The sequence below is a fragment of the Schistocerca nitens genome, chromosome 2 (genome assembly GCF_023898315.1).
Source record: "Schistocerca nitens isolate TAMUIC-IGC-003100 chromosome 2, iqSchNite1.1, whole genome shotgun sequence".
NCBI lineage: Eukaryota > Metazoa > Arthropoda > Insecta > Orthoptera > Acrididae > Schistocerca > Schistocerca nitens.
This window is the reverse complement of record NC_064615.1, coordinates 201,998,049-202,025,652: the sequence shown is the minus strand read 5'-3', so window position 1 is coordinate 202,025,652 and position 27,604 is coordinate 201,998,049. Positions and strand designations below refer to the sequence as shown.

At 41.3% G+C, this 27,604-nt stretch overlaps 1 protein-coding gene across 1 annotated transcript in view; it reads left to right on the top strand.

The window, feature by feature from the left end:
* LOC126234922 (TGF-beta-activated kinase 1 and MAP3K7-binding protein 3) overlaps positions 1-27,604 on the top strand; it is a 359,286-nt gene that overhangs the window by 266,551 nt on the left and 65,131 nt on the right. Inside the window, exons 6-8 of the mRNA XM_049943662.1 lie at positions 14,658-14,754; positions 15,363-15,479; positions 17,498-17,665. Coding sequence (XP_049799619.1) covers positions 14,658-14,754; positions 15,363-15,479; positions 17,498-17,665 — 382 coding nt within the window. The remainder of the gene's footprint in view (positions 1-14,657; positions 14,755-15,362; positions 15,480-17,497; positions 17,666-27,604) is intronic.

Sequence of the window (27,604 nt, the reverse complement as noted above, 5' to 3'; positions counted from 1 at the left end):
ACCTCGGTGGAATCATATCTTGCATCCTGTCGGTATGCTCCTGCACTCTACATCGATACAGCACATGCCACAAGCCCCTAACTGTCAGGAACCCTGCAACTTCACTGCCTATTTTTTCGGAGAAAAATTAACCATCAGAATTTATAAGAGGAACAACAACAAAAGTAAAAAATGGAAATGGATTTAAATCAGGCGTTGCTGAGGCACTTACACTAGGAAACGAGACACTGCAAGTAGTCGACAAGTTTTCCTATTGGTGAGCGGAGTACCTGGTGATGGACGAAGTGGACAGAATATAAAATGCAGATTTGCAACGGAAAGAAAAGCGCTTGTAACAGCCCGGATATATTTTGTGAAATGAAACTTCCTGGCAGATTAAAATTATGTGCCGGACCGAGGCTCGAACTCTGGACCTTTTGCTTTCGCGGGCAAATGCTCTTGCCCGCGAAAGGCAAAGGTCCCGACTTCGAGCCTCGGTCCGGCACACAATTTTAATCTGCCAGGAAGTTTCATATCAGCACACACTCCGCTACAGAGTGAAAATTTCATTTTACTAAGTGTTTATCACTTATTTACTTATTTAGGTACAATTTGCTAGTCGTAAAAACTGTAACATTAATCAGTAACCAGATACATATTATATATTTCATATTAAAATTTGATTCCGTGTGACTGAAGACTGTTAGGGTAAACGTGTATACATGCCAAACAATATTCACTTAACAGTGCTAACAGTGCAATGCTCACTTCCTTTACAAAATTAACTTTCATGTGGCTGGAGTCCCGTTAGGAGAAATGGTTAAAAATCGACAATTAATTGTCCCGAGTGATTTCCTCGGGCTAGCAGGACGTTTGTGTGAAAACCAGGACTGTACCGGTAAAACGGTACGCCTGGTCAGCCTACTCAAGTTAATTATCTGATGTTTTAGCGGCCACCCGACTCCACAGTAACAGTTACAGAATCATTCAAAGAAAGTCTACGCTCGGTAGCGCGGAGTACTGCGATCATATACTATTAGTTGGAGTCGACTTTAACCTAACGTGTGTAGACTAAGACGTCTACGGATTCATGGCAGACGGTACGGGCAGACAGTCTCGTGAAGTAATTCTGAACATATTTTCCGAAAACTGTCTGGAGCAGCAACGAGGGTAATCCCAAAAGTAAAGTCTCCTATTTTTTTATAAGCACATAGACCTGTCTATTTCTACAGTGGTTTACATCAGATTACAGCGTGAACATTTAGCTATTTTTCGACGTAACCACCATTACTGTCGATCAATTTTTGTAGACGCTGTGGCAGTTTTTGTATGCCCATGTCATATCAGCTCGCCGCCATGCTGTTCAGAAAGTTATGACCCTCTTCTTTCACTTCGCCGTCGGAGCTGAATCGCTTTCCGGCCAAATGTTCTTTTAACCAGTCCAGAAAGTTGTCCTGTTCGGCTGCAAGGCTGTAAAGAAATGCGCCGGAAGCATCAACTCGTTGTTGCATGGTCTTCAGTCAGCATGCGTGGCACCCATCTTGCGCACACCTTCCGGTAGTTCAATGTTTCCGTTAAATTCTGTGAGCGGTGCTACGGGAAACCTCAGGAATCAACGTGCAGAGATCATCCAGGGTGATCCACCGATCTTCACGCATGCTTTGCTCAACCTTCAACACTGTCTCCTCAGATATTGACGGTCTCCCGCTCCTTTGTTCATCGTGAATTTCGGTCCGACCAGCTGCAAACTCTCTACACCACTTACGAACATTTTTGACATCCATGCACGACTCACCATACACTTCCGTGAATTGGCGATGGATTTCAATCAGCGCAGTGCCCTTTGCGTTCAAAAACCGAATAACTGCGCGCAATCCGCACTTGGCGGTAACATCCAACGGGAGCTCCATTCTCAACGGGTGCCAAGCGACTGAGCGCCTCAGAGCCTGCGCAGCCTGTAAGCTACACTCCTGGAAATGGAAAAAAGAACACATTGACACCGGTGTGTCAGACCCACCATACTTGCTCCGGACACTGCGAGAGGGCTGTACAAGCAATGATCACACGCACGGCACAGCGGACACACCAGGAACCGCGGTGTTGGCCGTCGAATGGCGCTAGCTGCGCAGCATTTGTGCACCGCCGCCGTCAGTGTCAGCCAGTTTGCCGTGGCATACGGAGCTCCATCGCAGTCTTTAACACTGGTAGCATGCCGCGACAGCGTGGACGTGAACCGTATGTGCAGTTGACGGATTTTGAGCGAGGGCGTATAGTGGGCATGCGGGAGGCCGGGTGGACGTACCGCCGAATTGCTCAACACGTGGGGCGTGAGGTCTCCACAGTACATCGATGTTGTCGCCAGTGGTCGGCGGAAGGTGCACGTGCCCGTCGACCTGGGACCGGACCGCAGCGACGCACGGATGCACGCCAAGACCGTAGGATCCTACGCAGTGCCGTAGGGGACCGCACCGCCACTTCCCAGCAAATTAGGGACACTGTTGCTCCTGGGGTATCGGCGAGGACCATTTGCAACCGTCTCCATGAAGCTGGGCTACGGTCCCGCACACCGTTGGGCCGTCTTCCGCTCACGCCCCAACATCGTGCAGCCCGCCTCCAGTGGTGTCGCGACAGGCGTGAATGGAGGGACGAATGGAGACGTGTCGTCTTCAGCGATGAGAGTCGCTTCTGCCTTGGTGCCAATGATGGTCGTATGCGTGTTTGGCGCCGTGCAGGTGAGTGCCACAATCAGGACTGCATACGACCGAGGCACACAGGGCCAACACCCGGCATCATGGTGTGGGGAGCGATCTCCTACACTGGCCGTACACCACTGGTGATCGTCGAGGGGACACTGAATAGTGCACGGTACATCCAAACCGTCATCGAACCCATCGTTCTACCATTCCTAGACCGGCAAGGGAACTTGCTGTTCCAACAGGACAATGCACGTCCGCATGTATTCCGTGCCACCCAACGTGCTCTAGAAGGTGTAAGTCAACTACCCTGGCCAGCAAGATCTCCGGATCTGTCCCCCATTGAGCATGTTTGGGACTGGATGAAGCGTCGTCTCACGCGGTCTGCACGTCCAGCACGAACGCTGGTCCAACTGAGGCGCCAGGTGGAAATGGCATGGCAAGCCGTTCCACAGGACTACATCCAGCATCTCTACGATCGTCTCCATGGGAGAATAGCAGCCTGCATTGCTGCGAAAGGTGGATGTACACTGTACTAGTGCCGACATTGTGCATGCTCTGTTGCCTGTGTCTATGTGCCTGTGGTTCTGTCAGTGTGATCATGTGATGTATCTGACCCCAGGACTGTGTCAATAAAGTTTCCCCTTCCTGGGACAATGAATTCACGGTGTTCTTATTTCAATTTCCAGGAGTGTATGTGGATGGAGTAACTACTCGTGGCCACCAAAGAGAGTAGTTAATGCCTGCAGCAGGTTCAGTTCTATGTACATTTGCAGGATCAGTTTCAACTCGTAGCCACGCTCGGCCCTCTATATTGGGCGTGCTAAGTGTGCGATGTCCACAGCGAACCGTCGTCCTTGATGGAACGGGGCGTTGAGGATGTTGTGCAGCATACAGACCGAGTACCATGTTTGTAGGTCCCGCGTGGAGTGACAGCACCCCATTTCACTATTACCGTTCACACTCGGTGAAATCATTAATCTTGTTCTGATGCCAGCAGAACCTCAAAACGATACGAACCGAATGATTGGTGTAGGGGACAGTTGTAAGTATTGTGTCTGACAACTGCATCACAGAGGACAATTACACCAATAAAAATGAGCAATGTGTGTCAACCGGAAGATGGCCTACACCATTGAATACCGCCCGCTCTCGACACTAGTAAAGTGGCCCTTAACCCGTTATTTGTTTCCGTGGATTCGTTTGCAGGATCTTTTCCCGTAATTTTGATCATTACTATGTCCTGCAGGAATACGATAGACTTTGTTTACACCGTGTAAAGCATCGTCATCAGCGAACAGCCTTATCGAGCTAAGGGTAGAGGAAATCACTAACTTTGCGCCAAGAAAGGAGAAGTTGATCTCCTTAACCGTAACGGGTTAAGGCCTGTGTTCTGGGATGCAAAAGGAATACTTTTTGCTGACGTCTTGCAAAACGTAAAGTAGCAACTGATGAATACTGCGTATGAAAGCCCGGAATGAATCTTTAACTCTGCAGCGTATTGCGCGGTTTCGAAAGTTTGTGGCCACTGTAAACAGTGTTCTGGAGACAACTCCTAGTCTGTAGCTAAATCATTTTCTCCAAAATATCCTTTCTTGCAGGCGTCCTATTCAAGCAAGGTACACAGAGCAGCTTCTGTGAAGTATATACAGCGGGTAAGAGGTACTGGTAAAAGTGAAATTGTGAGAGAAATTTTGGGTCGTGACCGGTATCCATTAGACCAATGCACTTACCCATAAAGGTGCTTTGGTAACAATATAACTGATAAATTAGAAGTACGAATTGTTTCAATATCCACCCTGTTCAGTAAATTTGGCACCTTCTACGTTCACCTATTTCCAGTTGTAAATAAATTTGTGGTTGGAAACATAGGCGTAGCCAGCGAGGGCCATGGGTGGCACTGCTTTTCATAGCGGGATCTCTTTGGTTGTTATTCGCGGCACCCATTCAGTACAGCGGTACGTCGAAGATATTCTACGCCTCGTTTTGTTGCCCTTCATGGCGAGCCATCCTAGGCTTAAATTTCAGCAAAATAACACCCGCCCGCATACGGCGAGAGTTTCTACACCTTGTCTTCGTGCTTGCCAAACCCACCTTGGCCAGTAAGGTTGCCCGATCTCTCCCAGATTGAGAACGTGTGGAGCATTATGGGCAGGGCCCTCTAACTAGTTCGAGATTTTGACGATCTATCGCGCCAGTTCGACAGAATTTGCCACGACACCCCTAAGGAGACATCCAACAAGTCGATCAGTCAATTCCAAACGAAATAACTGCTTGCGTAAGGGCCAGAGGAGGACCAACGCGTTATTGTCTTGCCGGATTTGTGAAGCTCTTTCTCTTCACTAAATCATCCAATTTTTCTGAAATTTTAATCATTTGTTTGTCTGTAGATGCACACCACATCTACCGATTTCCGTTCCATTTGGATAATTCCTTCGTGGCGCGTCTTTTTTTCTTTTCTTAGGGTGCATTTTAAATGTTTCTGTTATGTAGCCATATTTACAGATGACTTTAAAAAACTTGTAAATTAATTCGTTCCAAGTAATTAGGTGACGTTTTGGGAATGATTCGCGAAACGAAGCTATGTAAAATGTACTGTAGAGTATCGATGACTAGAAGTGAAATTAGCAGTGTACGAACAGCGATTGTCTATGAGATCATATGACTAAAATTTGTTTTACATCTGCCTAATTTGTCTCACGAAAAAGCAGGTATACTGGTTGCTGGTCATTGAAACTGCAGCACTAGGAAGGATAGGAAATATCTAGGGAACTTGCTGGCCAGGGAATCATTCAAACGTGCTCATATCGTGGTAGGTCGGGACAGCATGGGCAACATGCAATCCTGCCTTGTCTTGTTGAATGATAATGTTATGAAGACTTCATATATACGGCAAAGACGTCGGCCTTAACACGTCAGAAATTTAACTCCTGTTGTCCAAGTTAACAACTATGCAAACCAGAGGTGATCGTGTTAAGTACCCAAGGGCACCTTACACACTCAAGCTAGGTGCTGGTGCCACATGACTATGACGACTGCAATCTAGCAAAGTTTGTTCTCGTCAGAGACAGCACACATGTATACGTCCTTCGAGATACTGTACGAAGAACTGGTTGTCGCCAGTGTTCAGTGTTGCTGTTGGCCGCACCAATTTCGGGCTCCGGCGCCCGGTGCTGTGTCAGAGGAAGCCGCAACAATGGCCACCGTGCTGACAGTCCGTGTTGCTCCAGAAATGGATGCTTTTCTTTTCGAAAACAAGCTCGTATCTGACTCAAGGTACATATGGAGCTGCACCACCAAGCAGACAGTACAGTCTCACAAAGAAACAGCATTCAAATGCGATTTGTGAATGAGAAACACGCTGCGTAATCTTTTCTTATATACAGATTTCCTTTGATCGCGCTCCAATGCTATCATTTACATAACCGAGCATGTAGTGCTCTTCATGCCAGTTGGACGTTTGTTGCATGGCGCTTTCGTGGTGTTGCAATTCTAAAGGCCACCTGTGTAGTACAGCATCTAGAACAACACTCTTGACGCAGTGGCGCGCTGTCTTGAATCTTCTTCCGGAAGGTATTTTTAGTACTGTCGTTATCAGACATTGCACTCTGAAAGATAAAGTTTATCATGAACGACCCATATCAGTCCTGGCAACTTGCTCTGTGACTGAACCGCGTGTGTCCTTCCCGTGTCACCATTGTCAGCCTGTCGCCCTAAATGTCGGTCAGTTTTCCGTTCGAATTATTTTTCATGATTTTTGGGAAAGAGAAATCAAATGTTTTAATTCGCGAAGATTCGTATTGTTTCTGAAGAAGTCTAGACACGGCCGCCATTTTCGATGGGTTGAATGTTTTAGGCAAGGTAAAGTACGAAAATAGGCCAAGGCTTCATCAATCATTACTCTTTAATTGAGCCGCCCGATGCCAACATACGGTTTGCCTGAGAGCTTCGGTTTGTCACTACTTCACTCTTCTTCCATTCCCCCCCCCAACGTATCTTCCTTGTCTGTCACTAGGGTGTATCACAATTAACAGTGAAAACTGACACCGGCGAAGAATAGAAGTAAAGATGATGATGATGATGATGATGTTTGGTTTGTGAGGCGCTCAACTGTGCGGTTATCAGCGCCCGTCCAAAGTTCCATTTTTCACACAGTCCAATTTTTTCACATTCCAATCTAACCACTGGCACGGATGATGATGATGAGGAGGAGGAGAACACAAATACTCAGTCTCCAGTCAGAGAAAATCCCCAACCCGGCCGGAAAGCGAACCCCGGACCCTGTGATTCAGAGGCAGCAGAAGTAAAGATGTTCCAGTAAACATACATCCACGAACAAACCGTTTGCAAAGTTATTGCGAGTGTGAGGTTGTCAGCGGTCACAGACTTCAGTATGAAAATTGTCCTGGTTAGTACAAATGGATTTGAAATGTAAACTTCTCGATAAGTAACCATTCAATTGGGCTCAAATTTCACCAATGGTTTAGCGCAAAAAATAATTATAATACTGCTTCGGCACGTTACATATCGCAATTTGTTATACACTCGTACCTGATTAAACATGTCGTCCTCGCAGTTGAATGCAAATCTGGTCTCGTCTGTGCAGCGAGTTAAGAATTATAGCTGCGCGGTTAGAGGCGCCATGTAACGGACTGCGCGGCCCCTCCCGCTGGAGGTTCGAGTCCTTCCTCGGACATGGGTGTGTGTCTTGTCCTTGGCATAAGTTAATTTAAGTAGTGTGTAAACCTAGGGACCGATGACCTCAGCAGTTTGGCTCTTTAGGAATTCACACACAAGTGAACTTTTGAACGAATTACATGAAACACCCCCATATTATCTCGTGAATCTCCACAAGACTACAAATCGTTGCTCCAGTTCTTCAACTTTATCAGCGGGAGTGCTGTACACTTCACTTCTGGAGAGACCTGCATGCAAACTGGGCAGTTGCAAAATGCGTAACTGTACTCTGTAGGATCGTATAATTTTACACACTTTGCGCTTTTCGGCAATACATGCGTCTCATTTCCAACCGAAGTGGTCTGTGGAGTGGTTTTCGCAAAATCCACGCTTTATATTCAAACTATATGCAGACTCCGTTATCGCGGATTTGTTATTCGTATTTTCGCATATATGTGATTTTAGTTATCTGTCCAGTGCTTCCATCTGTTAACATTTGTTCTGTCGTGTTTGTCGAAACAGTAATCGTCAGTTTAGGACAGTAAAGCTGTCAAGGTGCATTTGACAGGGGCTGTGTTTACAGTGTCGGGTAAAAGGAAGGAAAGGGTGCCTGTCGAGGGAAAGAAGCGTGTATGAAGAATGTCGTATTCATTAGAAACAAAGTTAGAAGTTGTCGATAGCTATGAGAAAGGTAAGCGTGTTGTTGACATTCAGCGTGCTTTGGGACGCACAAGGAGGTGTCCCCAGCAGTGCGATCGGCTTCTCGCAACTATCAATGCGGTGATGCAGGTTAAGATCCCAGGTATCACACACTGCAGCCATTCACTCTGGTGGGGTCTTGTTTGCGAGTAATTGACGAAGAAAAAATCAGAATTTTGCATGACACACAATAGCGTTAAAAAATGTTGCACTGTATATTCTGTTCGCGTGGTGTAATGGATAGGGTAACAGCGCCCACATGAAAGAGGTTTTAGGTTCCAATCTCGGCAGGTGCACTAATTTTCTTTTTTTAAATTTTTAAATCGTTACCGAAATTACTTCGACATCACCACACCATCTCTGACCTAGCTCACAAACGCTATCCGCTCTTTAACTCCAGCTAACTACTATTCGTGTGTTCGCCAAAGATGGCGTACTTTACAGATTATACAGGTTCAAATGGTTCTGAGCACTATGGGACTTCTGAGGTCATCAGTCGCCTAGAACTTAGAACTAATTAAACCTAACTAACCTAAGGACAGCACACACATCCATGCCCGAGGCAGGATTCAAACCTGCGACCGTAGCGGTCGCTGGGATCCAGACTGTAGCGCCTAGAACCGCACGGCCACCGCGGCCAACAAATTGTGAACACATTATAATTTTGTCTTTAGGTCAGAAAAGAAATTAAAAAAGTATTAGGTGGTATGAATGTGGGAGAAATACACGCACAAGCGTTTTTGACGCAACTGTTACTTAAAAATGGAATCTACAATGATAAATCTGAATCCTACGCCATGAGAAATAAACAAAACAGATATCCGACTTAAAGAAATTCCGTATCAGTAAAGACATTACAGCAGGCTATGCGTATGATTTATTTTGTGTGTAAGGCTGCATGCTGGCCACTTACAAATTACTAAACAGCGAAGTGGCTTAAGGTTTACAACAACGAACATAGTATTCAATGTCACTATTCATGTCAACGCTGAAACACAAATTTAACAATGAAGTAAACGAATGTGACTACTGTGTTCGATCTAGGAATCATTTCTTCTGTCTGATTTCTTATACTCTTAGACGAATCTTCAATTAGAATTAAAATTTATCTTGCTACCTATGTGACATTGTAATATTATTAAATAAATGATTGCTGCACACTGAAGTTCTTGTATGGCTACCGCTTTAATAACGAATGCATCTGCATCTGTATTCAGCAGACCACTGCGAAATGTTTGGGAGACGATACTTCCCATTATACGATACCATTTAACTAAGATTTCTTCCATTCCATTCGTATGAGGAGCGTGGGAATAATGATAGTTTAATTGCTTCTGTGCATACTGTAAGCACTGTAATCTTGTCATTGGGGGTTGCTGATTTTTTAAACTTTGTAAGTAGGCTTTCTCAGGATAATTTGAACCTGTCTTTAACTCCAGATTTTGCCGCGTCTCCGTGCGCTCTCCCTGGGCATACTACAACTTATCTTCTTTGCATTCGTCCAATATTTCCTGTTGGTCCTATTTAGTGTTCATTCCACACACCTGACAATATTCTAGGATGGTTCAAAAATGGTTCAAATGGTACTGAGCACTATGGGACTTAACATCTGAGGTCATCAGTCCCATAGAACTTAGAACTACTTAAACCTAACTAGCCTAAGGACATCACACACATCCATGCCCGAGGCAGGATTCGAACCTGCGGCCGTAGCGGTCGCGCGGTTGCGGACTGAAGCGCCTAGAACCTCTCGGCCACACGGACCGGCATTCTAGGATGGATCACACATTTGTTATGCAGGCAGTCTCCTTTCCCTGTTGCTAATTTCCCCGTATCATGTCAATGAATCGAAGTCCTGTTACCACCTCCACCTACGACTCAGCATACGTGATCATGCCATTTCATATACCTACAAATGACTACACTCAGGTATTCTTACGAGTCGACTGATTCCATTTGTGGTTCTTGATACTGTAACCATAGGATACTACGCGTTTAAGTTCTGTGAAGTGCGCACTTTCACATTTTTAAACATGTAAAATGACCTGCCAATCTCTACACCACTTTGAAATATTGTAAGGATCTGATTGAATATTTGAGCATTTTTTTTCATACAGTACTTCATTACAGATAATTGCGTTCTCTGTCAAAAATCTGAGATTACTGTTGTCTACCAGGTCATTAACATACAACTCGGACAGCTAGATTCCCAACAAACTCCCACGCCATGCCTCCGTACTTAATTCTACCTCTGACTGAAGTCGTATTGTTGTATAAGGAGCAGTCAGGTGAAAACAAAGACAGATGGGAAAAGTAAGTAAACTGTTTATTATTTCAAAAGTAATCGCCATAACTGTATTATACTTTTATCCCACTGTGAGACAAGACAGTCAGTGCCTTCATGTTTGCTGTTGCCAACGGAACCATGATTGTGTCCAGGCGTGCACCTCTTCGTCCGAAGCAAATCGAAGGCTACGAATGTCTTTCTTCTGAGTTCCAGAAATCTGAAAATCGCATGGCGAGAGGTCGCGACTGAATGGATGATGTGTAAGGGCTTCCCAGTGAAACTTCTGCAGCGTGGTCGAAAATAACCTTGGTAACAACAGGGCACGCCCAGTTTCGCTAGGAAGCCCTTACACATCGTCCTTACAGCCTCGATCGCTCCCCTTGCTATTTCCATATTTTTGGAGCTCAGAAGAAAGATATTCGTGGCTGTCGATTTGTTTGCGACGAAGAGGTGTACGCCTGGGTACAATCATGGTTCCTGGGCAAACCGCAAGCACTTTTGTGTGAAGGCATTGACCGTCTTGTCTCACAGTGGGATGCATACATTAACTATCAGAGGGATTACTTTTGAAATAATAGACAGTTTACTTGCGTTTTTGAATCTGTCGCGTTTTTACTTGATTGCCCCTTACAGCTGTGAACATTACTATTCTTCTCAATTTACAATGGAATATTCATGATGAATTTTACTAGCGCGTGTATAAGTAGGGAGCCCCTCCTAAGAGTCGTCAGGTGTATTTTCGTATTTTCAGTGTGTAGCCAAAGGCTATGTACAACTTGTCCAGAAACCAGACAAAAGCTATAAAAATCGTGGGGTGTGAAAGGGAAGCAGGGGTGAGAAGGGAGTGAGACAGAGTTCGTGTCTTTTCTGCAAGCATTTGTCCTGTGTGTAGCCATGTGTGGAAGTGGCACGTGGATGATAAACAGTTTAGACAAGAAGAGAATGGAAGCTCCTGAAATGTGGTGCTACAGAAGAATGCTGAAGGTTAGATGGGTAGATCATATAAGTAATGAAAAGGTTCTGAAATAGAATTGGAGAGAGAAAAATGTTGTGACACAAACTGACTACAAGAAGCGATTGGTTGATAGCACACACTCTGAGACATCAAGAGATCACCAATTTAGTATCGGAGGGAAGTGTTGGGGTTAAAAATTGGAGAGGGGGAGCAAGAGATGAATACAGTAAGCAGATTCAGAAGGATGTGAGTTGCAGTAGTTATTCGAAGATGAAGAGGCCTGTACAGGATAGAGAGCACATAGAAGTGAAAAAAACAGTCTTCGGACTGAAGCCCACAACAACAACATGTAGTTAGAGTCAGCCCAGAGAATTACTGCTCATCACGCCTTTCATACGGCGCCCAGTGACGACGAAAAGCGTCGATTTATTTCCCATTACAAACAAAATGATTTTTATAGCTGAATTCCACGTGTCCATTCGATATAGCGACCCCAAATTAGTGTAGTTTGATATTTTTTTTATCGATATGTATTAGCAGGGACAGTAGAACCCGAAGAATAACCAGTACCAAGAAGAGCTCCTTCATGGCCAGTCAGAGAAAGTACGCCAGACGAGTGTTACGAGAGACTGTATACATACATTCAAGCACTTGCACGAGCTAAAATGCGGTAATGCGCAGACATCTGTGAAGCCGTGAGTTACTACTAGTTAAAAATGTACCTTTTTCGGAAGCGATAAAGTTAAGCTGGGTGAGCAAAAGATAAGTTTGTTCGGTTTGAGGATATCAAACGAAGAACACGTTTGGCGAAACCATCTCTGGCATGCTGTATGGATTTGTGCGTGAGGAGCAATCACTACTTTGTTTCTAAGATTATTATTTAACCCACTAAACTCTTCAGAGAGGCAGTGCATTGGCAAGACATTGGACTAGCGTTCAGGAGGAGTCAGGTTCCCATGGTTTCCCTAAATTGCTTAAAGGAAACACAAGGAATTTCCTTTGAAAAGGATGCAGCCAATTTCCTTCCCCAGTCTGAGCGTGTGCTCCGTCTCTAATGACTTCTTGGTCGCTGGGGCGTTAAACCTTAACCTTCTTTTATTCCTTCCACTTTAGTTCCAGTCTGACAGAACTTTTCATCGAATTGGGACAATCGCCATGCCCAGTGGGCGGTTGATCCACGTGGTCGGCGGAGCCAGTGGACAAAGCGGCAGATCGTCCCGCCGCGGCTTTCGTGCGCTTGTGCACCCTACCCTGGTCACCCCTCGGAGAGTGGCGCGCTGCCATCCGCAGGTGTCCGGTCCGCGATCAGCTGTGTGGGCGCTGGCTGCGGCGCGGCGCGGCTGCTTTGTTTTTGTAGGAAGCGGCGCGACCTTGCGCCCAGAATAGCGCGCCGCCCACGCCGCCCCTCCGCCGCCCACCTGCTGCGTCCGCCCCCTCCCTGCCCCACTCCTCCCCGCCTTGTTTACTGCCCCTCCACGCCTCGCCCCCTCCCAGCTGCTCCCTCTCTCCTTCCCTCCCACACGCGCCACCTGCCTTGGTGCCAGGCGCCCGAGCGGGACCGCTTGTCACCTTGTCGCCAAATGTCACTCGAGAATGCGCTCGGCCACCATTGTCCGCGACGAAGAAGCAACTGAGATTGGGATGATTTTCTGGTCACTAGCGCATGTATTTGTAAGTGTCTTTCAGTGGTGACTTCATTGTTTGTGACCTCACTGATGAATCGAACTGCTTCCAGTTATGATACTTCTACATCCACATCTATACTTCCCAAACCACCGTGAGGTACATGGCAGAGGGTACATCTCACTGTACCGGTTATTAGGGTTTCTTCCCGTCCCGGTCACATATGGAGTGCAGGGAGAACAATTATTTGAATGCCTCTGTGCATGTGGTATTCTTCTAATCTTATCCTCACAATCCCTATGTGAGTGATACATAGGGGATTGTAGTATAATCCTTGAAACATCATATAAAGCCAGTTCATGAAACTTTGTTAATAGACTTCCTCAGGATAATTTGTGTATTCCAGTTCAGTTCCTTCAGCATCTCTTTGACACTTTCCCACAGTTCAGACCAGTGACCATCTGTGCTGCCCTTCTCTGTACACGTTCAGTGTGGGGTCCTGCCCATTCGTCACCCTATAGTGTGCCCAAAGGATGCTGCATTCTCAGATAGCTATACAACAACTCCAGCAAATGACATTAATAGTTTTTATTTCAATAAAGCAGTTTGACAATACTTAACTTTGAAATTAGAACAGTGTCGCAAGCGATGGGCGACATGCAAACAATCAGTCTCATTGCTCTCTTGACAGCCAAATGCCTTTCATGCTGCTTTTCTCTGTCTATAGTCTTATGCTTTGTTTTACACCTATTAAATAAAGTGTTTCTTCATCAGAAGTGACCAATGAGAATATTATGTAAAATAGGTAATAACACTTCTCAAAATTTTTATACTCACTTTGCAAATATATTTACTCCTTAAAGTGATTTTTTTGTGAGCAACAAAATCCACTAAGCTGAATGGTGATGTATACAAACGCAACACAAAATACAAAATAATTTCTATATAGCCTTTGTCTCCTTGTGAATAGAATGGTGGTGGTGGTGGTGGTGGTGGTGGTGGTCATCATCATATTTACTTGTGGCCTTAGGGCTTCAGGACCAACTAGAGAATTCTTTTACATGATTCTTGGACTAATTAAAATTTTGACGTACTGGAATTAAACCCAACAAGCAGTTATTCTTAGAACTCCAAATGCTAAGTCTTCTACTTTTTGATTAGACTAGTGTTGAAACTCAGTTGTCAATTTCTTTGATGTGGCCCTACCACTTTAGGTCAATCTGGATAGTTACTCCTAGGTATTTTACGGTAGTTACTGTTTCCAGTGATGTCACCAATAGCGTAATTGGACAGTAATGGACCTGTTAATCTATTTATGCATAGTATGCTACATTCATGTACGTCAGAGAAAATTTGGGAGTGTGTACAGTGTTATATGCATTGAAAATAAGTTTCTTCAAGTGATGTTGGTAAACTTTAGGAATGCATCACCTGTGTTGTTATTATGTAGGCTATGTGGCTGTATGAACACCAGACAGAGCTGTAGTCATGTTGTGTATTGTGCAGAATATACCAAGGTTGGCATCATCAATTGGGAAAAAAATTAGAAGTTTCAAAATCACTAAGAGCAGGTATAGCTTGTGTGTGTGTGTGTGTGTGTGTGTGTGTGTGACCTACAATCAATTGCAGATGAGTAAACACTTAGGATAATATCAAAATTTGTGGTTTTTTTTCACATAATCGATCATTAGTATGGAAATCTCTTATATTGGGTAACTATACATAAAACTTATGTTTTTTTCAGCTTCAGAAGGTGCAAAGGTTGCGGGATGAGATTCATCAGTTGCAAGAAGAATGCAAGAAAATGAGCCAGGAGGTTGATCTTAGTGTTGATGCCAGAGGTCAGTATTAAGTCTGTTTGTTGGACTTACATTTAATTTATTTTAAACATAATCTGATAAGGTGCTGATTTTGCCCTTCAGTTTTTTGCTGTTGTAGTATTTATAGATAATATTTTTATTTGTATGAGCAATCCTCCTATTACTGACTGAGTGGGTCAGTTCACAAGTCAGTATTCAACGAAACCTTTGAGAGTCATGTGCCTAGTTGCAATTATTCAAAGTATCAGGCACTAAGTGGTGTGTGAGCTCTCATCATTCCCTCTGTGTTGGTATTTTCTAGTAGTTACGCATGTCATTTTATCATCAGACTGTTTGTAAGTCTGACTGCTCATAGTAATGCTTTGATAAAAATCAAAATATTAAATGGCCCAGTATTGAAGGATCTTTTTCTCTTTTAATCCTTTTATGCAAAAAGTTTCATCATTTGAGGAAGAGTAAGATGAAATGAAAGATATTGCCTCTATGTTATTGCTTAAAAGAAGATGACATTTTAGCATTACCACTCCAGTAGATTACACCTCTGTATTATATACTTGAAATATTTTTACATTAAGGAGGCATACCACACGTGCTGAAAAACTATAAAGCCTCTGCATCCATATTTGCAGTTCCTCTGGGTGAAACAGATGAGGAATTCTACAAAAACATCTATACAGGCCAACGTGGTGTGGTAATGCCTCCAGAGGAAATGCCATTCTCTCCTGATAGCAGATCACGGCAGTTTCGTAAGTAGTTTTATAGCATGGTTTGTTAGTTTGCAGAAGCGAAAAACGAGCATAACTCAAGATTTTTGAGCATGCAAAATAACACATTCTCCCATACAATCTTATCCTTCCTTATTTGTGTTTCTGTACATCAGACCAGAATGTTCCATGGCTTGGGTCCTACCCCAGAGATTCTTTTTTTCTTTCTGTGCTAATTACATGCAACCTGTTGTAAAGTTTTTGTATTGTAGCCAGTACAGAGAATTTATCGCTACAGTTTCAGCTTCTGTACCTATCCTTCACTATCTGTATCTAGCACATATTACCAAAGATAATGTCTGTGTTAAAAGTAGTATATACTATCTTAAAGCTACAGCATAAGGAACAAGCTTATAGTAATGTTCATTCCCAAACAATCTGCTCACTCCATAATTTTCAATTGTCAGACTCCATCTCAGATGCAGCACCAATAAAACTGCAGCTCATTGACACTCAGGCTTTATCAGTAAGTGTCAGTACATGTGTCATATGAGATAAAAATAAATTATTTTACAAGTTGTGTAGGTTAAACACCATCTTTTGTAATTTTAATTAGTCTTGCTAGGACTTTCATTACAGTTGCAAAAGATGGCATTTAACCTACACAAGTTGTATATCTGGCACTGCAGAAAAAGGGGGCTGAAAAACAAAGAGACCAACATGTAAATGACATTAACTATATCAAAAGGAAAATTCATTTGTGGGAGCTATAACCCCCCCCCCCCCCCCCCCAACACACACACAGGGCACAGTCCAGGTTTTTGGAAATGTTAGTTTCTTCTTCATCAGGGAGTAAAAAGGAATAGGTTGAAGAAAGTTAGAAAAGAGGTTCAGTCCCCAGGATGAGAAAGTCCAAAGTATTTATGTTTTATGTGTATGTACTAGCAGTACACCTTGTGAAGCAGCTATTGGCCAACCATTTTTCTGCCTTTGTTTATTTATAAATAAATGCATTTGAAAAACAAAGATTCTGTACCCTAGATCTTAAAAAGTGGCATGAAGGTGAAAGACATCTTGCAAGCCGGCCCCTTCCTGATGGTAACTGTGGATGGATGAACATCTTTTGCTAGCTCTGTTTAGAACTGGGAGCTATTTTATGATTGCAGACAGTGAAAGCTTGTCCATGATCATTTTATTATTCCATAATGTTGACACTGGCAAGAAATTTCTGCAATTTATTTGGCAGATGTATTTCAGAGCAGCAGGCACTCACACTGAATCACTTCCTGTTTATACCAAACGATGTATCTGTTCAGGTTTAGCAAACACTGACCTAAGCCTCACTCAAATATAGATCTGAATGCTGCTCAAATATAGATCTGTTGTTAGTAAGGTAACTGGATCTTTCATATCTATTTAAGATTGCTGACATGGAGAAAATTATTATTCACTAGTTGAATCACTAGTTCATTTTTGTATCACTCAGTTCATGATGATATTCTTGAAACAGTGCAAATTTATTCAGGTGATGAGAATGATTCCAGGATGAGTTTAAACATGCATTGTCTGAAATATCTTTCTGAGACACTGTATCACTGAAAAATTTGCTCTTAGGAATCCATGGAGCTGATAAAAAATTGAAAAAGTGGAACTACTCCATCACCAAGTACAAAACCCATAGCGGCTCTCCACAGTATTTCATTTAACTGACTCTTAAGACTGCTATGTCTTTTTTTTCCACTGAACATACTGTGAAAATTAAGTATAAAATAAACTAATTCAATGGCAGTCAGCCAGTATGAACATTGTGCTTAACACGTAGACAGTTGTCACTTTAAAATATTGTCTTTTTTTCACAGTGGCAAGAAAGAAGTGAGTATGATATTCCCAGTTAGAATGCTGCTCCTATAATAATGTCATTAATTTGTTCAAATTCCATCTCTAGTTAGTGAATGACATGCATTTGCTAAATAGTATTAATGAACACAGAGAGAGAAATGTGTTGTCTGAATAGAAAGTAGAAAAGTGGAGGTGATAATTATTTGTTTTTGTTGTTGCAGGGCATGATCATGCACATCCTACAGCCACGCATCAAGCCCCATCCCCCACGGCGCCAGCTGGGGAGTCAACCACTGACGGACCCAGTTGGATGTGTTCAGAGTGTACATTCCGCAACCACCCTTTGCTGGACAAGTGCGAGCAGTGTGAAATGCCGCGCATCCTGCTAGGTACCCCGACCACCACTGATGGCCTCTCAGTGTGTTGCTCTAAGCTTGGATTGCTGGGCCTAGACACACAGCCTGTATCATCCCCGCCTGCATATTCCTAGCAGTGTGATAACTCTGTCTACCCTTTACATCCTCTCCAGCTCCAGAAAAATCATGCCAAAGTATGTCTGTGTAGTGTTGAAATCAGTTAAAATTAAAATGGACTCAAAGTAAAGGAACAAATGGTTTTCACAGTTCATACTGTCACTGTGTGTGACGTAAGTTATATATAAAAAGAGGACAGCTTTTTCTGTAATATTACAAGTATTGATCCATAGTTGAGACATATGGACAAGCAATTACTTTGTAATTATGGAAGAAAGTATTTCTTAATTACAGCATGTGACTTTTAACTTTGAATTTTTATAGTGGGGGCTGGTAACTGGAGGTAACAGTGCGCAGCAGCACAAGTTGAACCCATAAAATAAGGATAAATTCAATGTATACACATTGTCAGTCATTTATAAACATAATAAGAGTTTTGCAAATTTATGAATGAGAGGTTACTATCTTCTTTCAGTAATCACCATATTCTGCCTGGTTTCCAGTGAAATATTAGAGATTAGAGATTGTATGATCAAAATTAATAACTGCAGTTGGGTACAAGCATTTGGTAATTCTAATATTCAATCTGAAACAGTAATAATTGGGAATTTTGTGTGAAAACACCTGTGGAGATCACAGTAATTTGTGAGGATTTACTTTTTAAAAATTTCCGTGTTACATAATGTGCTGTGTGATTTATGCTTCCACTAATACAACCTAAACAGTGTGTGTTATTCTTGTATGATTTAGTGTTTGCCAGATTTGTGATAAATGTCTTCCAGTAAGGGAACAGGTGTTCCGTGTGCCTTTGGACATACAGGACAACACACTAACAACTAGAAACATTGCTCATTTCATTTGTAGTTTTAAGGTTAATAATATATAAGTGATAGTATACTGTATTTGTATTCTTGTGAATTACATACAAGTATGTTTTAGCATTAAATTAACCCACATAACCTTTGTAATGTGAAAGTAACTAACTACATAATTGTGTGGTAAGCTGTAATAGTGCACTTCACATAATTCCTTGTAGATTTATTATCATTTTGTTGTGAAATGTTCTGTTGAATAGACTGATTTAATTCCTTTACTCTGGAATTGTAATGTGTTGCGTATGTGGAATCCCATGCATTTTCATTATGTGAAGCTAATTTTATATTTTTAATTTTACTTCTATGGTACAATTGATCTACAATATTATAAGATGGTTTTCAAGTATTTTATTGCTCAGATACCATGAATAATAAAAATTACAATCACGCAGAAACAGTAAACATTTTAGTGTCTTTTGTGTGCGTGCTGATTTCTTTCTCATATTCTATGTGTGCGCTCACAAAAGCACATTGATATTTTTATAAGAACTTGGCAAACAGTTTATAACAAAAGGAGCTGCAAAAACCAGGCTTGTAGTTTTGTGTTAAGTCTGTTAACAAGTAAATTTACATAACAAACTCTTACTTAATGGGTCTCTTATGGTCTACATTTGTTGGAGACTTTTTTGTATTATACGTGTACAACAGAGGAGCCGATTTACAAATTCCATTCTTTTATTTGTAAACATTTATAGTATATTAAGCATACTGATTAAAGTATGTGTTGCACCATATGACAAAAAATTAAAACTTCATCAGCTTGCAGCTTATTATTATAATGTATTCGATGCATCTTATGATTGTGCTTCTCCTCCAAAATGAACATTTTATCAGTAGTGACCCTCAAAACGGTATTATTAATAGGACTTTTCAAGTTGAATGTAGCTTTTTATTAGTCATAAAGACATAAGGGAAGTGGAATCAAAAAATGCTTGGAGATTAAGCTCAAAGAAGAGCTCATAGTAGCTGCAAACACAGATAGGAAGGCAGATGCTCAGTCTTCCTTATTCTAAAACATGTGTTTACTGTTGAATGTGAGGAATTTATTTGGGAAGCATAAAATGCTTCCACAGAATTTCTATGGCATCATGTCTGTTCAAGACAATCTGCATTCAGTTTTTTAAATTTTTTGGTAACGTTGATGGATGTTCAGCTTGAGGTTAAAGCTCATTTTTGGGTCTGTGTTTGCTTTCAAATAAATAAATTTTAGGGAAAAGGAGTGTGCATTGAACAAGCACAAGAAAAAAAATTGTGTTTGTTTAAGGCAGAATTCTTTTTTCCAAAACATTTATTGTTATTAATGAATAGACATTGGACACACAAAGTACAATTCAGAACAAGTACTACTTGTTTGTAATCCACAATTTCTTGCATTGTCTTCAATGTTACAATATAACCTCATTTGTGTCCCAATCAAGATGAGTACATTGAGCCCAGTGACACATTAATATTCTCATTTTTTGTAACTGCTTTTACCAGATGATTAATCCAACTGTTCTAAAGTTAAGAAAACTTCATTATCAGATTTTATTTTTATAATAGAAGAGGAATATTGATCAAGTCATTCCATTAATTCCATTAGAAAGACTGCTGTTTATGTGGTTTTCTCTGTCTGATTTGTTGATGGTATTTTGCACACAATATTTTTGGCTAGGTTAGCCACCTCCTTCAGATGCTCCAAGCATGGGTCTCACATGTAGCTCACTGCCAGGTCTCCAAGCAGACTGTGGCATAGTGTTTAGTTCTGTGGTACTGTTTGTAGCTAAGTTTGACATCTGGTGCCTGCTGGACCCTTAGTGCACATTTGTTTTCTTAATCAAGGTCATTTTTCCATTAACTGCAGATGTCTCTGTATGTACTGCCTGTGGCAGATGAGAAGACAAACAAAACTCTTTTTAAACTAAATGTCAGGTCCCAGAGCTTAAATTGAAGCTTCCATCTCTTAATTAAAGTTGTCTTAACAATTTGAAGTGGAGTATGCACCACAATACTGGTCTTATTTCACTCCTAAACTGAAAACAGTGCTTGGGGACAGTTGATATGCAGACCTAATATATGCACATATGACATGGCACATTACCACAAATGTGAAATATGCCTGAATTTTGGAGGCCATTAATATTACAAAGCTTTATTTACAATACTCTTCAGCATGGCATTTCTTGCAATGGATAATGGTGACTGGAGCCTCGGAGATAGGGGTCCTTGCGTGTGGATTTTCTATACACATGGCTAAGAGATACGGTCGATTTTCTCATAATCAAACAATGGAAAATCCAGGATGGAATATACGTTCTGAGAGTCTCTCTGTTGTGCCTATCTGTGACTTAGCATCTCTAATACGTCAACTAAATATTGCTGCTCCCTTTTTCAAATTCCGTAGTTAATTTTATATGGGAATGAATAGATTTTAGGAGTTCAGGAAGTCCTGGAGGTTTTTCATTCTGTGTGGCCAGGCCACAAATGTGTGACCAATGAATCAAAGGAAACATTTTGGCCTGAATTTAGTACATTTTACAGCTTTCGCCTCAAAATGTCCTATGTATTTACTGGTGATGCTGAGTACGTGGTTAAGGAGGCCAAACAGTCATCAGCCTCCTATTCAGCTCCCAGGCCAGAAGCAGTGTACCCATTCTGTCTGCATATACAGTAAATTCTACGTGCAAGTGTGAGAAAGTATTCTAAATGTTTGCGGAGCATGTATCTGGGGCAGAATGTGGGAGCTAGTCTGGTATTCATGTAGTGGGATGTGGAAAACTGCCTAAAAATCACATCCATGCTGGATAGCACAGTGACTCCTCACATTAACACACAAGGCTACCTGGGCAGGTTGTACTTAATTATCAGTAATAAATAGCTATACATTTTCATTTGACTGTTCTGTTCATAATACTTTCCATCAAATGGGACAGAAGCATGAAGAATTAAGTCAAGCTATCACAACATTTCATCAGTTTGTTCTAAGGATTCCAAAAGTAGGACTATAAAGAGAAAGACCACTTCAAATTTGTCATAGCGTCAAACTTGACTGAGGCAGTGCTCTAATTTAGGCAAGCAAGTGTTGTTGTTGTTGTGGTCTTCAGTCCTGAGACTGGTTTGATGCAGCTCTCCACACTACTCTATCCTGTGCAAGCTTCTTCATCTCCCACAACGTACTGCAGCCTACATACCTCTGAATCTGCTTAGTGTATTCATCTCTTGGTATCCCTCTGCGATTTTTACCATCCACGCTGCCCTCCAATACTAAATTGGTGATCCCTTGATGCCTCAGGACATGTGCTACCAATCGATCCCTTCTTCTAGTCAAGTTGTGCCACAAACTCCTCTTCTTCCCAATCCTATTCAATACCTCCTCATTAGTTATGTGATCTACCCATCTAAACTTCAGCATTCTTCTGTAGCACCAGGCAAGCAAGTAGTGAATACTAAATGAAAGAAAGAATGTGGCATAAGCAATACCAATACCACAGCAACTTGTGATGAAGCTACAACCATTTATCTCAATACCAAACAGTCTGTTGGGATTGCAGGTGATGATCACATGTGTGAGACCCACACTCAGAAAAACTGGGTATGACAACTTGGTCAGTCATCTAAGTAACATGTGTAAAACTAAACAGTTGATTTTGTTAGAAACCAGCAACACATCATCAGTATTCATCCTCTTTAAACTAATGTATGATTTTTATCTCCTCGGGGAGCTCTGAGGGTAGCAGTTTACTAATGTTGGTAACTGATAGTTATTGAATGATGAAACTGGACTTCGACTTTTTTTCTCAACAATGACAATTGTGCATAATCAGTGCTGAGTATTATTGTATATATGACAACTGATTTATGTTGTAGTGAATGATAGTTCTAGATGTGACCTCAAACAAAACTGCATATTGAAGGTAGGCAGTTTGGAAGGTAGTTGTTTAAGGCACTGGCAGAAGTAAAGCTGTGAGTACAGGTCGAGAGTTATGTTTGGGTAGCTTATTTGGTAGAGCACCTGCCCAAGTTCAAGTCTCGGTCTGGCACACAGTTTTAATCTGTCGGGAAGATTTGTATCAGCACAGACTCTGGAGCAAAATTAAAAAGTCATTCTGTAACCTACATATTTTTATAGCAGGTATAAATATAAAAAAACACGTAACTCAACATGGCTTCTGGAGCCATTTAAAGTTAACCTATGCCCTGGCCTACTCAACAGCTCACTGTCACCACAAACCCCATTCACAAAATAGTAAAAATAATAATTGAACAAATAGTGAAATAAACACTCCCATTATTCTGTTGTACTGCCAAAACAAGTTTGCATCACATCACTTGTCCCATGCTCTGTCTGGCTGATAGAAGCAAATGGAGTGGGTGACGTGTTGATTTGTGTTTGGTGATTTTTGTATTTATATTTGCATGCTACAAAAGAATGTGCAGTTTAGTGATTCACTGCTTTTAAGATCTCCGCAACCTTTGTGGCACAGGAAATCTGACATTTCTCAGTAGAACCGTTACCTGTATTCCAAGTTAAAAGTGAAGATTACTGCATTTTTGTGGGAAAATAAGTATTTTGTGACTAAAATAACAAGCTTCAGAAAAATATTAAGGGACAAATACTTCATACAGGGGTGAAAGAAACATTGATAAGTGCTGGGTTGCACCTTCAATGTAGGCTAACAATATTTGTGGCCACAGACCCATGTAACCTATATTGTCAAATCTTCTTCTTTCAACCATGGGATGATAATGAACTTTATTAATGCTGATGTGGCAAAGAGTCTGTTAAACATCCTAGAATAGCAAATCTGAAATGTGTATGATATCCTGAAGGTATACAAATATTTTCGTAATTTAGTGGAAAAGCAACTTTCAATGCCAGCAGGATATGTGGATATTCTCAAATGTCTGATGTTGCGCTGAAGGCAGATTGTGTTATGTGTTAAATTTTACTTCCTGGATGTCTATTTTCACCCTAGAGTGAAGTGTTGGTGGATGGGTGGCATTATGTCTCAAAAGTGAACTTTGAAGTTTTATTTAATTTTCAACGTATCATGAAGAAATAATGACCTAAAACAAAAAGAAGGAATGAGTGGTGCTTCACAAATAAACTATCAGAAACTAATACAAAATTTGGCAGAAAATAACCCAAAAATTGTCAGAAAATAACACCAAAATTGGCCATAGAATAAAACTTAATTATTTTGGGCAGTGTGTTGGCTAATTTCATTTGTGCATTTTGTGGACCCTTTCCATAGAAGTGAACTTTGAAGTTTTATTTAATTTCAACGTATCATGTGGCTGCCTATGATTTTTTTCTTTATTTCTAGTATTGCACTGATGAAAATCAGAATATATGTTGGGGTACACGTTTTTTAACAAGCAACAACTTTTATAGAATATACGTGTGTATTATGGTCAGCACACCAGTTTTTGGACACAGGCCATGACACAATTCCGTATATTTAGCTCCACAGATTATTCTTATACCCTTTTTTTTGTAGAATCAACATTTCAATATGAGTCTATTGTTATGCCGTCCATGAAACATGTATTGCTTAAGTTTTTGAATAATGAAAGTTGAAACCAACAGCTGTATTGTAATTCTGATTTCATTTATTCAAAATAAGTTACCAGTCTGCGAAAAAGTGGCATCTTCAGATCCTTGTGTATGGAAACATACTTAGCGTGATAGTAAAGTACAATGAGAGCACTTACAACAAATTTGAATATACATCATCTTTCAGATATAGTAACATGCGTATCAACTTTTGTTTATGTTGCAAACTCCTGCCTGGTATTGCAATTTTTGTCCATCACTATAATATCACATATACTCTTATTATTTCAGTGAGTTTGCATTATCCAGAATGTTTGTCCACTAGGTTTCTGTTGCATTTGTTTACTCCAACCATTTGGTTCTGTGTTATTAGGTTGCTTCATTATATTATTGGTCCATCCCGTATTTGTTAGTATTTCGATTAGGAATGTACATGACTTCTGTTGCTTTACTGGTGTAATTCATTGTATGTGTGGGATTCCCTTGGCTATATTATGTCACTGGAGTATGTAATAATATACAAGTTACTACCGTACTATGAACGTTTTCATATACAGAGGCCTGAAGATGATGCTTTTTTGCTTCGAAACTGGTAGCATGTTTTGAATAAATAACATTTGAAGTACAATTTTCATTATTTGTGTACTTCATGTCTGGCTGCTGTTCCACTATCCTTGACGGATTATGAGGGAATGTATTACTGATGTTTACATGTAGGTGGTTTTCATTAATGTACTGAACAATTCACTGTTGCATCAATCTTGTGGACTGTTGATTTGTGACCTTAACAGTTTTCTTCTTCTGGTGTCTCAACAAATGCTCTAGAAACCTGTTTGTTTCTGCTAGTAAGATAAGAGCTTTCCATAGACTTCCTTTGCTGACTGCTTGATTCAGTCTCTCTTCATTTTATAATTAATCTGTCCACTTCATTTTCAGCATTGTAACATACTACTACATTTCTTCCACCATCTTGTCTTGTCAATTTTTTGTTCACAGTCAGTACTTGTGTTATTGTCGATGTTTTTTTATGGGCATAATAGCATGGTCCAAGGCTTAATTATCTGCCTAACTTTTCATCTTCCACTGGAGATATCATCAGAGGCTTTAATGACTCAGAAAGCAATTACAGTTTCAAACAAGCTCAGAAAACTGAATTGTTTATATGAATCCACATGACGACAGATAACGTCATGAACTGACTGTTGTGTGGACACATATACTGTTTGGTTTGCTGAACATGTTTGAGATGGTAAATGCTTGGTGGTCATTAAAGTCTCTGATGATGTCTCCAGCACTGGGACAAAACACCAGGCAGATAATTATGCCTTGGACCACTGGCATATGCCCATAAAACAAATATCAGAAATTTTCAGTAATTTTTTGGTACTTCATCCACCTTCTTTTCAGCATTTCTAACATGTTATTCCACTTTACCACATGAAAGGCTTTCTCAGGATCGTAAAACACCATGAAGATGTCCCATTGTTGTCAATATTTTTTTATTAATAATATTAATACCTACCCCCATGAACCATGGACCTCGCCGCTGGTGGGGAGGCTTGCATGCCTCAGCGATACAGATGGCTGTATCGTAGGTGCAACCACAATGTAGGGGTATCTGTTGAGAGGCCAGACAAATGTGTGGTTCCTGAAGAGAGGCAGCAGCCTTTTCAGTAGTTGCAGGGGCAACAGTCTGGATGATTGACTGATCTGGCCTTGCAACACTAACCAAAACGGCCTTGCTGTGCTGGTACTGCGAACGGCTGAAAGCAAGGGGAAACTACAGCCATAATTTTTCCCGAGGGCTTGCAGCTTTACTGCATGGTTAAATGATGACTGCGTCCTCTTGGGTAAAATATTCCGGAGGTAAAATAGTCCCCCATTCGGATCTCCGGGCGGGGACTACTCTGGAGGACGTCGATATCAGGAGAAAGAAAATTGGCGTTCTACGGATCGGAGCGTGGAATGTCAGATCCCTTAATCGGGCAGGTAGGTTAGAAAATTTAAAAAGGGAAATGGATAAGTTAAAGTTAGATATAGTGGGAATTAGTCAAGTTCGGTGGCAGGAGGAACAAGACTTTTGGTCAGGCGATTACAGGGTTATAAATACAAAATCAAATAGGGGTAATGCAGGAGTAGGTTTAATAATGAATAAAAAAATAGGAGTGCGGGTTAGCTACTACAAACAGCATAGTGAACGCATTATTGTGGCCAAGATAGACACAAAGCCCATGCCTACTACAGTAGTACAAGTTTATATGCCAACTAGCTCTGCAGATGATGAAGAAATTGATGAAATGTATGATGAGATAAAAGAAATTATTCAGGTAGTGAAGGGAGACGAAAATTTAATAGTCATGGGTGACTGGAATTGGTCAGTGGGAAAAGGGAGAGAAGGAAACATAGTAGGTGAATATGGATTGGGGGGAAGAAATGAAAGAGGAAGCCGCCTTGTAGAATTTTGCACATAGCATAACTTAATCATAGCTAACACTTGGTTCAAGAATCATAAAAGAAGGTTGTATACCTGGAAGAATCCTGGAGATACTAATAGGTATCAGATAGATTATATAATGGTAAGACAGAGATTTAGGAACCAGGTTTTAAATTGTAAGACATTTCCAGGGGCAGATGTGGATTCTGACCACAATCTATTGGTTATGAACTGCAGATTGAAACTGAAGAAACTGCAAAAAGGTGGGAATTTAAGGAGATGGGACCTGGATAAACTGAAAGAACCAGAGGTTGTAGAGAGTTTCAGGGAGAGCATAAGGGAACAATTGACAGGAATGGGGGAAAGACATACAGTAGAAGAAGAATGGGTAGCTCTGAGGGATGAAGTAGTGAAGGCAGCAGAGGATCAAGCAGGTAAAAAGACGAGGGCTAATAGAAATCCTTGGGTAACAGAAGAAATATTGAATTTAATTGATGAAAGGAGAAAATATAAAAATGCAGTAAATGAAGCAGGCAAAAGCGAATACAAACGTCACAAAAATGAGATCGTCAGGAAGTGCAAAATGGCTAAGCAGGGATGGCTAGAGGACAAATGTAAGGATGTAGAGGCTTATCTCACTAGGGGTAAGATAGATACTGCCTACAGGAAAATTAAAGAGACCTTTGGAGAAAAGAGAGCCACTTGTATGAATATCAAGAGCTCAGATGGCAACCCAGTTCTAAGCAAAGAAGGGAAAGCAGAAAGGTGGAAGGAGTATACAGAGGGTCTATACAAGGGCGATGTGCTTGAGGACAATATTATGGAAATGGAAGAGGACGTAGATGAAGATGAAATGGGAGATACGATACTGCGTGAAGAGTTTGACAGAGCACTGAAAGACCTGAGTCGAAACAAGGCCCCTGGAGTAGACAACATTCCATTGGAACTAGTGACGGCCTTGGGAGAGCCAGTCCTGACAAAACTCTACCATCTGGTGAGCAAGATGTATG